Below are 14,854 nucleotides of genomic sequence, written 5' to 3'. Positions count from 1 at the left end.
TTTGCTGCTGAGGATATGCTCCCCCTAAGCCTACTGTCACGTAGACAGCGGGAAATTAATTAAGCAGCTAACCGCCACTCAGACTAGAAATTAGAACCTTGGCATTGTTTGCAAGGCTGTTAATTAGGAATTGTGGCTCCAGTATGTTCTCTTTCAGGTGTCTGCGTGTGATACAAAATGTTTCTTTTTATATGCAGAACACAATTTTTTTTCCCAGATTCTGTATGGTACTGACTTCATTAAAACTATCAAAAAAGGAGTTAAAAATTAATATCACATACAGCAAAGCTTAGCTTACTTTCATCTTGACCGGATCTGGGATACATTATGCAATTCAAAAGCAAATATTGGGAACTGGCTCTAATTATGTTTACTTGACAGCAGCTTCTTGAACAAGAGTCCAGTGTTATGTTCCCAGTTGATGTTACTGGACAGGAAGGTCTCAGAATGGAACCTTAGCTCAAAAGACCGCAACTTTTACTTTGTTTTTTTAAAAGAAAAGGTGGATTAACAGAGTCAGAGGACTGCCAATTAGCCTATATATTTTTGAGTACCCAACTATTTTTCTTTCTAATTAAGGGGCAATTTAGCATGGCCAACCCATCTACCCTGCACATCTTTGGGTTGTGGAGGCGAGATCCACCCAGACATGGGGAGACATGACAGTAACCTGGGACCGGGATCAAACCTGGGTCCTAGGCTCTGTGAGACAGCAGTGCTAACCACTGTGTCGCCCTCCAATTAGCCTTTATCAACAGAAAAAACATTAAACATGAAAGAAGTTTGACTATAATACAATATTCTTTCACTCACACTTATCACAAATGTACACACATTTTATAGGATAACACAGGGTTCAAAATATATCTTATGTAATAATGTTCTTTGTTACACAGTCCCTGCAACCTAACAGGTTTACTGTGGTCAGACAACACCCCACTCTGGAACCAAGTGGTAGATGTCACCCAATCAGACTGCTGTGCATTTCACTTCAAATTCCCCCCAGATGACTGTCACACAAGGGTTTCCAAATTCCACTCTCAAAGATACACTTTAGAATTTTTCATATGAACAATGCCTTTCCACTTCTGTTTTCAGCAAGGATCCACCTCCAGGATTTCCAACTCTCCTTTCAGTATTCCTTTGTCTTGAATAGCCACGAGCATTCAGGGTTTTCATACAATCTCTCAGGGATCCACCACAAATTGCTTAACAAATGCTTCAGGCTGTAGTAAGATATCACCAACCTTTCGGATTACTCCACATACCTCTGGCTATTCATTTTCCACCTTCACCAGCTCTGCACTTTTCAGCTCTGATTCTAACTTTAATGAAGAGTACCCTATTTCAATTCCAGTTACTCTTTGTTCCTTTGATTTCAAGCTTCCTGGAGCTTCTTTTTTTCATTCTCTGGTTTCTATAACTATCTGTCCTTTAGTTTTTCTAGGACATGCTTTCTTGTCCATCACTCCATTGTTCTGCTTCTGGTAGCGTTGGGAGATCTGTTCTCTTTCTGGTTGCTAAGCTCCTTTTGTTAATGGGTTCAATTTCAAACTAAGCTCAAAAATCCATCCCAACCTAAAAAGGTGGAATCGTGCTGCCCTTGTGACACCTTGCGGAAGGTGTTAAACAAAGAGCATTACAGCACAGGAACAGGCCCTTCAGCCCACCCCAATCCAGATTCCTTACTTAAGCCTACTACTTATTGTCCAAACGATCTGTATCCCTCCATTCCCCGCCCGTTCATGTGTCTATCAAGTTACATCTTAAACATTGCTATCGTGACTGCCTCAACCACCTCCACTGGCAATGCATTCCAGGCACCCATCACGTGAAAACCTTTCCCTGCATATCTCCCCTAAACTTTCTCCCTCTCACATTGAACCTTGCAATTGAGTGTTCCACCCCGGGAAAAAGCAACTGACTATTCACCTTATCTATACCTCTTGTAATTTTGTAGACCTCAATCAGATCCCCCTCAGCCTTTCCAACGAAAACAATCCAAATTTATTCAACCTCTCCTTACAGCCAACACCCTCCAGACCAGGCAACAACCTGGTAAACCTTCTTTGTACTCTCTCCAAAGCATTCACATCATTCTGTTAATGTGGCGACCAGAACTGCACGCAGTATTCCAAATGTGGCCAGACTAAAGTTTTATACAACTGCAACATGACCTGCCAACACTTGCACTCAAATATCACGGCCGATGAAGGAAAGCATGCGTATGCTTTCTTGACCATCTTATCCACCAGCACTGCCACTTTCATGGAACTATGGTCCGGAATGCCCAGATGGGCAGCACGGTGGCACACTGTTGCCTCACAGCTCCAGGGTCCCAGGTTCAATTCCAGACTTGGGAGACTGTGTGGAGTTTGCACTTTCTCCCAGTGTCAGTGTGGGTTTCCTCCAGGTGTTCTGGTTTCCACCCACTGTCCAAAGAAGTGCAAGTTAGGTGGATTGGCCATGCTAAATTGCCCCTTAGTGTCAATAGGGTTGAGGCATGGGCTTAAGCTAAAGTGGGATGTTCTTTCCAAGGGCGGCTGCAGATTCGATGGGCCGAATGGCGTTCTTCTGCACTGTAAACTCTGATAATTTCTATGATCCCTCTGTATTTTCTTTTCATTTGTCCATGGGACTTGGGTGTCGCAGGCTGTGCAAGCATTTATGGTCCATCCCCAATTGTCATTGAGGGGTCAGTTAAGAGTCAACTACATTGCTGTGGATCTGGAGTCATATGTAGGCCAGACCAGGTAAGGATGCCAGATTTCCTTCCGTAAAAGGGTATTAGTGAACCAAATGGGTTTTGACAACAATCGACTGGTTTCACGGTCATTATTAGACTTTTAATTCCAGATTTTTATGGAATTCAAATTTCACACCATCTGCAGTGACAGGATTTGAACCCCAGGACATTACTCTTTGTTTCTGGTTTACTCGTCCAGTGATAATACCACTATGTCACAGCCTCCCCAATATCAATGCTCCTCAGGGTTCTGCCATTTACTGTATAATTCACACCTGAATTTGATTTTCCAAAATGCATCACCTTGCATTGGTCTGGATTGAACTCTATCTGTCATTTCTCTGCCCAACTCTCCAATCTATCTATAGACTACTGTATTCTCAGACAATCCTCTTCACTGTCTGCAACTCAACCTATCTTAGTGTCATCTACAAACTTGCTAATCAGACCATCTACATTCTCCTCCAGATCATTTATATATATTACAGACAACAGTGGTGTGAGCACTGATCCCTGTGGAACACTAGTTACAGATCTCCATTCTGAAAAACTCACTTCCACTGTTACTCTCTGTCTTCTGTTGCCAAGATGTGGAGATGCTGACGTTGGACTGGGGTGAGCACAGTAAGAAGTCTTGCAAAACCAGGTTAAAGTCCAACAGGTTTGTTTCGAATCACTAGCTTTCGTAGCACTGCTCCTTTGTACTTCACCTGAGGAAGGAGCAGTGCTCCGAAAGCTAGTGATTCAAAACAACCTGTTTGACTTTAACCTGGTAAGACTTCTTTCTGATGCCAAGCCAATTCTTTATCCAAGAAGTTTGTATACCCGAATCCCATGCAACTTTATCTTTTGTACCAGTTTGCCATGAGGGACCTTGTCAAATGTCTTATTAAATAAAGTCCATGTAGACGACATGCACAGCCTTTCCCATATCAATTAATTTTGTCACCTCCTCAAAAACCTCTATCGAGTTGGTAAGACGTGACCTTTCTCACACAAAACCACGTTGCCCATCACAAGTCCATTCGCTTCCAAACATGAATAAATCCGGTCCCTCACGATCTTCTCCAACAGCTTCCCCACCACTGATGTCAGGCTCACCAGCCTAGAATTACCTGGATTATCCCTGCTTCCCTTCTTTTTTTTTAAGTTATAAATTTATACCAATTAATTTTTCCAATTAAGGGGCAATTTAGCGTGGCCAATCCACCTACCCTGCCCATCTTTGGGTTGTGGGGGTGAAACCTACGCAAACGTGGGGAGAATGTGCAAACTCCACATAGACAGCGACCCAGAGCCGGGATCGAACCTGGGACCTTGGCACCGTGAGGCAGCAGGGCTATCCCACTGCGCTACTGTGCTGACCTGCTTCCCTTCTTAAACAAAAGGAAGAACATTGGCTATTCTCCAGTCCTCTGGAACCTTGCCTGTGGTCAAAGATGATGCAACGGTATCTGTTAAGACCCCAGCTATTTCCTCTCTTGCCTCCCACAACCTGGAATATATCCTATCATGTCCAGGGCACTTGTCTACCTTAACGCATTTTAAGATATCCAACACTTCCTCCTTCATTATGCTGACATGTCTTTGAGTAATCGCACACCCATCGCTAACTTCAACATGCGTCATGTCCCTCTCCTTAGTTGAACCTTGAAGGTTTCACTTTTATTCTGGCTTATATTGAAGAAAAAAAGAAAAATACAAAGAAACAGGATACGTTAAAAAAAATGAAATTAAACCATATAAATCATTTAATGCTGCATCTAAAATTTTATACTATGTAATCACCGGAAATTTCAAAGTACAACTCTTTTAGCTTAGTTGTGGAAATGTTGTCAAAGTACGCTCGGTCAGATTAATAGACCGACTCAAAAGAATGAGAAAATTTGTATGTAGTAACACACTTGCACTAGACTTTCATCAATCTTCTGTGCTAAATATTTGTTTTACACCTAGATTACATCCTGCTGGGCATGAATATGCAAGAAATTCCACCAACAGGTCACAGAAAGTGATCCAGCTTACTTGATGATAATAATAATAATAATCCTTATTAGTGTCACAAGTAGGCTTACATTAACACTATTAACACTGCAACGAATTTACTGTGAAAATCACCTGGTCGCCACACTACGGCGTCTTTTCGGGTACATGGAGGGGAAAATTCAGAACGTCCAATTCACCGAACAAGCGCGTCTTTCGACTTGATACATAACCAGACATCACTGTCATCTATGTACTTGAGGGAATGAGAAGATGTAATTCAAATGCAAAGCACCCCCAGAAGATTTTGACTTGCAATTCTTTCTGGCCTTAACAGATGTATTGAAACTTGTCTTAATCATTATTTGTAAAACAATATTTCTTAGCCCATATTGTAAAATTTGGTCCACATGAAGTCAGAAAAAACAATTACTGTAAATTTACAATGTACCAAAAAGGCTAATTTAACAGTTTATAGTTTTTTTTTAATTATATTTTTTATTAAGGTATTTGCAATTTTTATAATAACAACAACAACAGCAACATAAACATGGAACAATAAACATTTCCATCCCCTTCACACACCCCAACCATAAAACAAGTCTGCCCACCACCTCTTTGGAATTCAGCTTCTGCTGACATTTCAATTATCCCCGAGAAAGTCGACAAATGGCTGCCACCTCCGTGAGGTGAACCCTAACATTGACCCTCTTAAGGCGAACTTTATTTTCTTGAGACCGAGATACCCAGCCATGTCACTAACCCAGGTCTCTACACTCGGGGGCTTTGAGTCTCTCCACATTAATAAGATCTGGCTCAGGGCTACCAGGAAGGCAAAGGCCAAGACGTCGGCCTCTTTCACCCCCTGGCCTCTCGGCTCTTCCGACACTCCAAAGGTCGCCACCTCCGGACTCGGCACCATTGTGTTTTGAGTACTGTGGACATCGTCTCAGCGAAACCCTGCCAAAACCCTCTTAGCTTTGGGCATGCCCAAAACATGTGGACATGATTTGCTGGGCTTCCCGCGCACCTCGCACACCTGTCCTCTACCCCGGAAAACTTGCTCATCCGGGCCATCTTCATGTGTGCCCGGTGGACTACCTTGAACTGTATCAGGCCAAGCCTGGCACATGATGAGGATATGTTAATCCTGCTTAAGGCATCCGCCCATAGACCTACCTCTATCTCTCCCCCTAGCTAGTCTTCCCACTTGCCCATAAGCTTCTTCACCGGAGTTTCCTCGGATTCCAAAAGTTCCTGGTAGATCTCATTCCTTCCCCTCTACCACCCATGTACTGGAGACCACTGTCCTGTATCCCCAGTGGTGGCAGCAGCGGGAAAGCCGGAACCAGCCTCAAGAAGTCTCGTACCTGTAGATACCCAAATCCATTCCCTGCTGGCAATTCAAATTTATCCTCCAAGGTTTTCAAGTTGGGGAAGCTCCTGTCTATAAATAGATTCCCCCATCCTCTTAATTCCTGCCCTTTGCCATCTCCAGTACCCACCATTAAGCTTGCCCGGTACAAACTGATGGCTATTATAAATCGGGGTCCAAACCGATGCTCCCTCCACTCTCATATCTCCTCCACTGCCCCCAGAGTCTCAGAGCCGCCAGCACTACCGGACATGTGGAGTATCGAGCCAGCAAGAACGGAAGAGGTGCCGTTATCAGTGCTCCCAAACTTATGTCTTTACATGATGCCGCCTCCATTCGCTCTCATACCGACCCCTCCCCCACGACCCACTTCCTAATCATTGCTATATTAGCAGCCCAGTGGTAATTACAAAAGTTCATAAGCCCCAACCCCTCAACTGCACTCCAGCAACTATTTCTTCACTCGTGGGGTTTTACCCGCCCACACAAAGCCCAAAATAACCTTATTTACCTGTTTAAAAAAAGGCCCTCGGGATGAAGATGGGGAAGCACTGAATGACAAACTGAAATCTGGGGAGAACCGTCATTTTCACAGTCTGTACCCTCCCCGCAAGTGACAGCAAGAGCATGTCCCATCTCTTAAAGTCCTCTTTCATTTGTTCTACCAACCGGGATAGGCTTAACTTGTGCAGTGCCTCCCATTTCCCGAGACACCTGGATTCCCAGATATCGAAAGCTCCTTCCTACCATTTGAAAGGGTAGCTCTCCCAGTCTCTTCTCCTGCTCTCTTGCCTGTATCGTAAACATCTCTCTTTTCCCATGTTCAATTTTTTTCCTGAAAAATTACCGAATTCCCCTAGGAACCGCATAACTTCCCCATCCCCTCCAACGGGTCTGAAATATAGAAGAGCAGGTCATCTGTGTAAAGCGAGACCCGGTGCTCTTTACCTCTTCCCCACACACAACCCCCCCCGGCCCGAACCAGCCCATTCCAGTACCGAGAGGCTCATAACGCTATAGCCAATGGCTCTATGGCCAGAACAAACACGACACCCTTGCCTTGTCCCTCGGTGGAGTTTAAAATACCCCGACCTCAGCAGTTTCGTACGCACACTCGCTACTGGTGCCCGATAGAACAACTGCACCCAGTCAATGAAGCCCTCACCAAACCGAAACCTTCCCAGCACCTCCCACAGCTAATTCCACTCCACCCGATCAAAAGTCTTCTCCACATCTATCACGTCCACCACCTCTATCTCGCCTCCTTGAGGGCATCATAATAACATTTAAAAGCCTTCGAACATTGGCCGCAAGTTGCCTGCCCTTTACAAATCCCATCTGGTCTTCCCCATCACCCCTGGGACACAATCCTCTATCCTTGTGGCCAGTATCTTAACCAGCAGTTTGGCGTCCACATTCAGTAGAGAAATTGGCCTGTATGACCCACATTGCTCCGGATCCTTCTCCCATTTCAGGATCAATGAAATTGAGGCCTGTGACATTGTGGGGGGGGGGGGGGGGGGGGGGGGGGGGGGGGAAAAGAGGACTCCCTTCTCTCTTGCTTCATTAAATGCCCTCACCAGCAGTGGGCTCAATATCTCTGAAAACTTCTTATAGAATTCCACCGGGTAGCCTTCAGGCCCCGGGGCCTTGCCCGACTGCATGCCCTCCAGCCCCTCCATTATTTCCTCAATTTCAATTGGGACTCCCAGCCCTTCCACCAGATCCTCATCCACCCTCAGGAACCACAACAGACCCAAAAACTGTCTCATCCCTCCACCCCAGCCGGGGGTTCAGACTCATATAATTTCCTGTAAATGTCCTTAAACACCTCATTCACCCCCACTGGATCCAGGACCGTGATCCCACCTCTACTCTCCCTATCTCCTTGGTCGCCTCCCTTTTTCTGAGCTGGTGCGCTAACATTCTGCTCGCTCCGCCGCTCCCTCAGTAGTCCCGCGTCAGTAGTATCTCCTGTCCACCTGGAGTATCTCCTCAACTAACCTATCCCTCTCAGCCCCTTCCACCTTTTCTCTGTGGGCCTGTATCAAGATTAATTCCCCTCTGAACACTGCCTTCAAAGCTTCCCAGACTATTGCTGAACAGACCTCCCCGTATCATTTGTTTCCAGGTAGTTCTGGATGGGCTTGTTCACCTGTCCACAGACCTCTTCACCTGCTAACAACGCCACATCTAGCCTCCATAGCGGGCGTTGTTCTCCCTCCAAACCCGTAGATCCACCCAACGTGGGGCATGATCCGACACTGCGATTGCCGAGTACTCAGTATCCACCACCCCCGGTATTATAGCCCGGACATGGGAGAAAAAAGAAAACTCCTTTGCCCTTGGCCATGCAAACCTCCATGGGTCTACTCCCTCCATCTGTTCCATAAACCCCTTCAATTCCTTTGCCGCGGCTGGCACCCTCCCTGTCCTAGATTTTGACCAGTCCAATTCCAGATCAATGACTGTTAAAATCTCCCGTCATGATCAAGTTATGTGACTGTAAGTCTGGGATCTTACCCAACACCCGTCTCAAATTCCACATCATCCCAATTCGGAGCATATACATTCACGAGTACCACCCGCACCCCTCCAGCTTCCCACTCACCATTATGTACCTGAGCCTCCTGTCTGACACGATTCTCCCTGCCTCGAATGTCACCCATTTATTAATCAAAATCGCGACCACCCTGCTCTTTGAGTCCTGCCCCAAGTGGAATACTTGGCTAACCGACCCCTTTCTCAATCTAGTCTGGTCTGTAACCTTTATGTGTGTCTCTCTTGTAACATCGCCACGTCTGCCTTCAACCCCTTCAAATGCGCGAACACTCCAGCTCGCATCCCCAGCCTCCTCGAGCACGCCCTCGGGCATCCGCCATCACCAACCTCCAAGTTGTCCCCTAGTAACAGTTCCTCCCCTGTCAGCAAAGCAGCTCCCTCCCGCCTGTTAACAGTACCAGAAGCCCAACCCCCCATATCAAGCTTATCACCTGCTTGCCCCCCACTGTGCTTCCGTGAGTCAGCTGATTTAGCTGACCTGATAGTCTGTCTGGTGCGCCATGGGTGGGAGCTGTCTCCCATTTTTCTCACCTCTTCTCCCCCCGGACATACATATTCAAAGCATCACATTCCCCAGTAAACAAACAGCAGAAAAAAAAAGTGGAAAACAACTACAGAAACCCACCCCCCTCCACCCAGCTCCCAGTAAGACAAAGATGATGTTAGCCATCGAAACAGCCCCTTCTTGCACATAACACTACTTATTCAAACCAGTACAAAAGTGATGGTCAACAAATCGCCATTGCAATACTCTCGCCAAGTATTCTTCACATCCAGTCTTTTTGCCCTGATGAAAGTCAATGCATCGTCTGGTTGTTTCGAAGTAAAATTCCCAGTCCTCATTTGTGGCCCACAGTCACGCTGGGTACAGCATCCCGAATTTTATCCCCTTCTTAAAAAGAGGGCCGATTTTGCCCAATTAAACCCGGCTCGCCTCTTGGCCAAGATCCATGCCCAGATCTTGATAAATGCGCAGCTTGCAATTCACCTACCTGCTGCTCAGTTCTTTCTTGGTCCACGCAGAACGTGCTCCTTGTCCAGGAACCAGTGCATGCGTATCACCATCGCCCTTGACGGCTCATTCGCTCATGGCTTCTTCGCAAGGGCTCTGTGCGCTCCATCCACTTCCAGGAGCCGAGGAAATGCCTCAGCCCCATTAACTTCTCCAGCATGTTCATCACATAGGCCCTTGCATCCGATCCCTCACTGCCCTCAGGGAGGCCAACAATTCTTAGGTTCTGCCTACTGGACCTGTTCTTCAAGTCCTCCAGCTTCTCTTGCATTCTTTTCTAGCGGTCATTCATCATCTCCACCTTGGTCTCCAACACGGTTAGGTATTCCTCCTGCTCGGACACCTTTTTCTCCACCTCCTGGATCCCACGTCCATGTATTTCTTGATTCTGCACCACCTGATCAATCGAAGCCTTGATCAGTGTGTCCTTCTTCAGATTAGCGAAGCAATCTTCAAAAAACTTCACCAGCTGCTCCGTCGACCACTGTGCCATTTCTCCGCGGCCCTGCTTCTCCGCCATGCTTTCGCGTGTTGCCAGCTCTGCTCCTGTCTTTCTTGTAGAACTTGTCTTCTTACACGGCCACTTCTGGTCCAATTCTCCATACACTGGAGGGGGATTTCTCCTCACCGTTTCACTCTCCACCGATTCATCCAATAAAAGCTGGACAAAAACGGGAGAAAAAAGTCCAAAAGTCCGTCACAGGCGGGAGCTATCAAATGTGTGACCTACGCCTCCATGGCCGCCATTGGAAGTCCAACCGTTTATAGTTTACTACAATTGTTTGGCATTATAGGCCTGAATCATGGTTAGGGGTCCATTCTATTGCCTTCCGTACATCCCACCCTGACTTTGCCCTATCCCATTGCTTTTGAGTACTGCCAACCTATCAAATACCTCTTGTTTATCCACTTTTATATTACCAAATATCACTACTTCATCCTCCCTTTACTGCTACATTGAAAGTATCTCTTAAGAGATGCAAAGTGGGGCAGCATGGTGGCGCAGTGGTTAGCACTGCTGCATCACAGCAGAGGCGCCAGGTTCAAGGCCGACTTTGGGTCACTATCCGTGTGGAGTTTGCACATTCTCCCTGCGTTTGGCCCCCACAACCCAAAGATGTTCAGGGATTGGCCACGCTTAATTGCCCCTTAATTGGAAAAAAATGAATTGGGTATGCCAAATTTATATTTTTACATTTTCTTTTTACAAAGTACTCATTTAACACCTTAGCCCTCACCACTGCCACTACAGCAGGTTTTTTTAAAAAATCCCTAATTAGCCCCATGCTGCCTTTGAATTTTTGTTGAACTTTGTTGTTATAAAATACATTTGGGGTCCCTTTTGAGTTTGCTGCTTTCTACTCTTGTAATCTCTTATTGGCTATTTTGGATGACCTTCATAGTCTCTATATTAAGCTGCATTAGTGTGGGTTAGTTTTATCCCACAGGGCATCTCAAGCTCCAACTGAAAAACACTTGCCTTAGTAGGGTAGCAAAGCGGTTAGCACTGTTACTTCACAACGCCAGGGTCCCATGTTGGATTCCCGGCTTGGGTCACTGTCTGTGCAGCGGTCTGCACGTTCTCCCAGTGTCTGCGTGGGTTTCTTCCGGGTGCTCTGGTTTCCTCCCACAAGATCAGAAAGACGTGCTGTTAGGTAATCTGGACATTCTGAATTCACCATCTGTGTACCCGAACAGGCGCCGGAATGTGGCGACTCGGGGCTTTTCACAGTAACTTCATTGCAGTGTTAATGTAAGCCTACTTGTGGCAATAAAGATTATTAAATCAGCATTACGGTCTTCCCTTGCCTTAACATAAAAATAATCAGCATGGTGACAATTTGCAAATATGTTGAACAGCACAGGTTCCAGTCTGATAGAAGTATGCAATTCCAGACATGGCCATATAATTGACAAACCACTTTACTGAGTAAACTTTAAAATAACTTTGTAATTAATACAACTGTAGGAAGTTTGGTATTTTGGAAAGTAACTGGAATTACAGAAATTCTATTCAGCACCTATAAAGCTAGAATTTTCACAGGTTTCACGTAAAAGCAAAAGTGCAGAATCAAGCCAGCCACATGAACAAAAGAACTACTTAAATCACAGATGTAAAAACTGAAACTACTTATTTCATTATCGGTGATATAGTTAGATTGTCATAAACTGCAGATAGTTTAGTATAAAATAAATGTGTTTGAAAACACAAGTATTTGATATACAATATTAAACTGTTTTTATGCTTCATTACATGGAACTTGTAATAGGAGTGGACTATAAACTGTTGTATGTAAAACATTACAATAGTTATTACCACCAGTGATTTATGCGGAAATGTTCTAGAATTCAGTTAATTAAATAGAAGTACAAACATATAGAAAGTAGAAAGACACACATGTTACAAAACAGCAAAGTTCAATGATGCAAGAGTGTTCAGGTGACCTATCTATATTGGAAGTTGTCACAATTGCCCATCAAATGTATCCAGTGAATAACTGAATCTGGAACTTCCAGGCTTTTAAGATTCAGTCTCTAGTCTGTGCAATTTGCTGATGTTAGATAAGACAATGATACGGGAGCTTGTCTTTGATAGTGCCCCGTATCAAGCAAAGGGAATAACTGGCCCAGAGTTCACACTAATCACCATCCAGTAATCTCTGTCGGTATATAAACTGCTAAACAACAGATTTTGAATCAAGTTCAGCTAGAAGCACCCTAGAGTCAAATTGCCTGTTAATATTCAAATGTAAATAATGCTGAGGTATAGTATAATCACCCAGCCCTGACAAAATATATCACAACAAGGAATTTACACCTTCTACAGATAGAAGATTAGCAATAAAATGGTTTATTGCAAACAGAACTGTTCGGAGGTTGGTGGGGCCGAAGGTTATATTAAATTTATTGCAAATTTTAGATTGCAAACAACAGGGAAGTGATTGAGTTACCCAACTGAGACAATGGTAATATCAGGCAAGGGTAAAGAGGATACTTTATTACATGCTCTTAATTGAACAATATTTGCCTAAACTTTGAGCTGGTACATCACTTGGAATCTATTATTGATATAGAAACACAATTAAGGCAAACCTTTGTTTACACTTTAATGAAAATCATCAGAGAAATCAAAATAGCATTAAAAAAGCAAAAAGTATTTGAAATAAGGAGTCAATATATGGAATTTTGATACCTAGAAGTCAGAAATCTAATAGTTAACCACAGTATATCCATTTATACACTTTATCTGTACACCTGCACAACAAAACTAAAATGCTTCCGGCCAACAGGTGTTCCAGGTGGCTGCAAAAGTGGGAATAAACACACGCAAACATAGTAAATGGATTATGCTTGGGGTTTACTAGTACCCGAATCCAGACAAAACGCATACGATACAATTTTTTTCTCTTTGCCAACTAAAGGTGTCGATTTGAGTTGAGCTTGGATTGTTTTCACCTAGTTTCTATATAAAGTATTGGTCACAGAGAGCAAACAGAACTGCCCACACGTGACTGGCTAAGAGACAAACTGACAAGAGCTCATCCAGACAGTTGCGTAAAATAAACACTGGCGCAGAAAGGGATTCTCAGGGTGGGGTTAAGAAAAAAAAACTTTTGAGAGCCAGGTGAAAACAGACATGGGACTACTGGATACAACGGACACAAAAACAAGTGTTCGCCAAATCGCTGACTTTATTCCGTGGTTAATAAACAGAGAAATAGTTTGTGTTAACAAGCATACTTAACTGGAACAAATAAAGTTCAACAACTACAGCTGAACACAGTGTAAGCTCCAGGTGACAATACATTTTTCATAAATCCCTCTTTCTCACACAAAGCAGTACACCCCCGAGAAACACGAACAGACAAATAAACTGGATTCAAAAGCAGGTCCGATAGGAATGACCGCCACCTCATCCACGACAATTTGGTCTGGATTTAAACCCAACATTTTATAAACACGCCGACAAGACGTGTTCCCAAGAACCAACACGAAAACAAAATCTGCGGCACGGGACACCCGCAGAGAGCTGCTGAACACCAAGCTGCTGCCAAGCCCCCAGCACAATGACACCCTTGGCTGACTCAAACAGGCCGCCAGTGCCCACACTCGGCCACTCACCTCTTTGTCCGGGACCCACTGAGGCTCATCCAGAGAGAAGGGGCTGCTGAAGGCGCCGTTCTCCGGCACCATGCGCAGTCCGCTCGGGCTGCGCACCAATTTCTTACCATCGGTTGTGGCCGCCATATTGCCTGAGTGAACAACAGACTGCCTGGCGCCCCGGCCAATCAATCAGCTTCCTCACACGGCGGCCAATCCAACCGCAGGATTTCTCCACTACAGCCCTGGCCTCAGCAAATAAAGTAATTCCATCATGTTGAACAGCCTGTCAGATATCCTAGCCTATCACATTCCAGCGTGTTGAACAGGTCTGTCAATATTCTAGCCTATTAGATTCCACCATGTTGAACAGGTCTGTCAATATCCTAGCCTATTAGATTCCACCATGTTGAACAGGTCTGTCAATATCGTAGCCTATTAGATTCCACCATGTTGAACAGGTCTGTCAATATCCTAGCCTATCACATTCCAGCGTGTTGAACAGGTCTGTCAGATATCCTAGCCTATCACATTCCACCATGTTGAACAGGTCTGACAGATATCCTAGCCTATCAGTTTGCACCATCATGTTGAACAGGTCTGTCAGATATCCTAGCCTATCACATTCCACCATGTTGAACAGGTCTGTCAATATCGTAGCCTATTAGATACCATCATATTGAACAGATCTGTCAATATCCTAGCCTATCAGATTCCATCATGTTGAACAGGTCTGTCAATATCCTAGCCTATCAGATTCCATCATGTTTAACAGGCCTGTCAGATATCCTAGCCTATCACATTCCACCATGTTGAACAGGCCTGACAGATATCCTAGCCTATCAGTTTGCACCATCATGTTGAACAGGTCTGTCAGATATCCTAGCCTATCACATTCCACCATGTTGAACAGGTCTGACAGATATCCTAGCCTATCAGTTTGCACCATCATGTTGAACAGATCTGTCAGATATCCTAGCCTATCACATTCCACCATGTTGAACAGGCCTGTCAGATATCCTAGCCTATCACATTCCACCATGTTGAACAGGCCTGTCAGATATCCTTGCCTATC

General features: G+C 44.8%; 1 protein-coding gene across 2 annotated transcripts in view; it reads right to left on the bottom strand.

The window, feature by feature from the left end:
* Positions 1-14,080, bottom strand: part of zfyve21 (zinc finger, FYVE domain containing 21) — a 41,647-nt gene extending 27,567 nt beyond the window's left edge. The window contains exon 1 of one of the 2 annotated variants that reach the window (XM_038777773.1): positions 13,801-14,080. In XM_038777773.1, the coding sequence (XP_038633701.1) occupies positions 13,801-13,926 (126 nt within the window). In that variant the 5' untranslated portion in view covers positions 13,927-14,080. The remainder of the gene's footprint in view (positions 1-13,800) is intronic. The other variant, XM_038777765.1, reaches the window with a different exon arrangement.
* Between the last annotated feature and the right edge of the window lie 774 nt (positions 14,081-14,854).

Source organism: Scyliorhinus canicula, chromosome 2 (assembly GCF_902713615.1).
Source record: "Scyliorhinus canicula chromosome 2, sScyCan1.1, whole genome shotgun sequence".
Taxonomy (NCBI): domain Eukaryota; kingdom Metazoa; phylum Chordata; class Chondrichthyes; order Carcharhiniformes; family Scyliorhinidae; genus Scyliorhinus; species Scyliorhinus canicula.
This window is presented reverse-complemented; position numbering and strand designations above follow the sequence as displayed.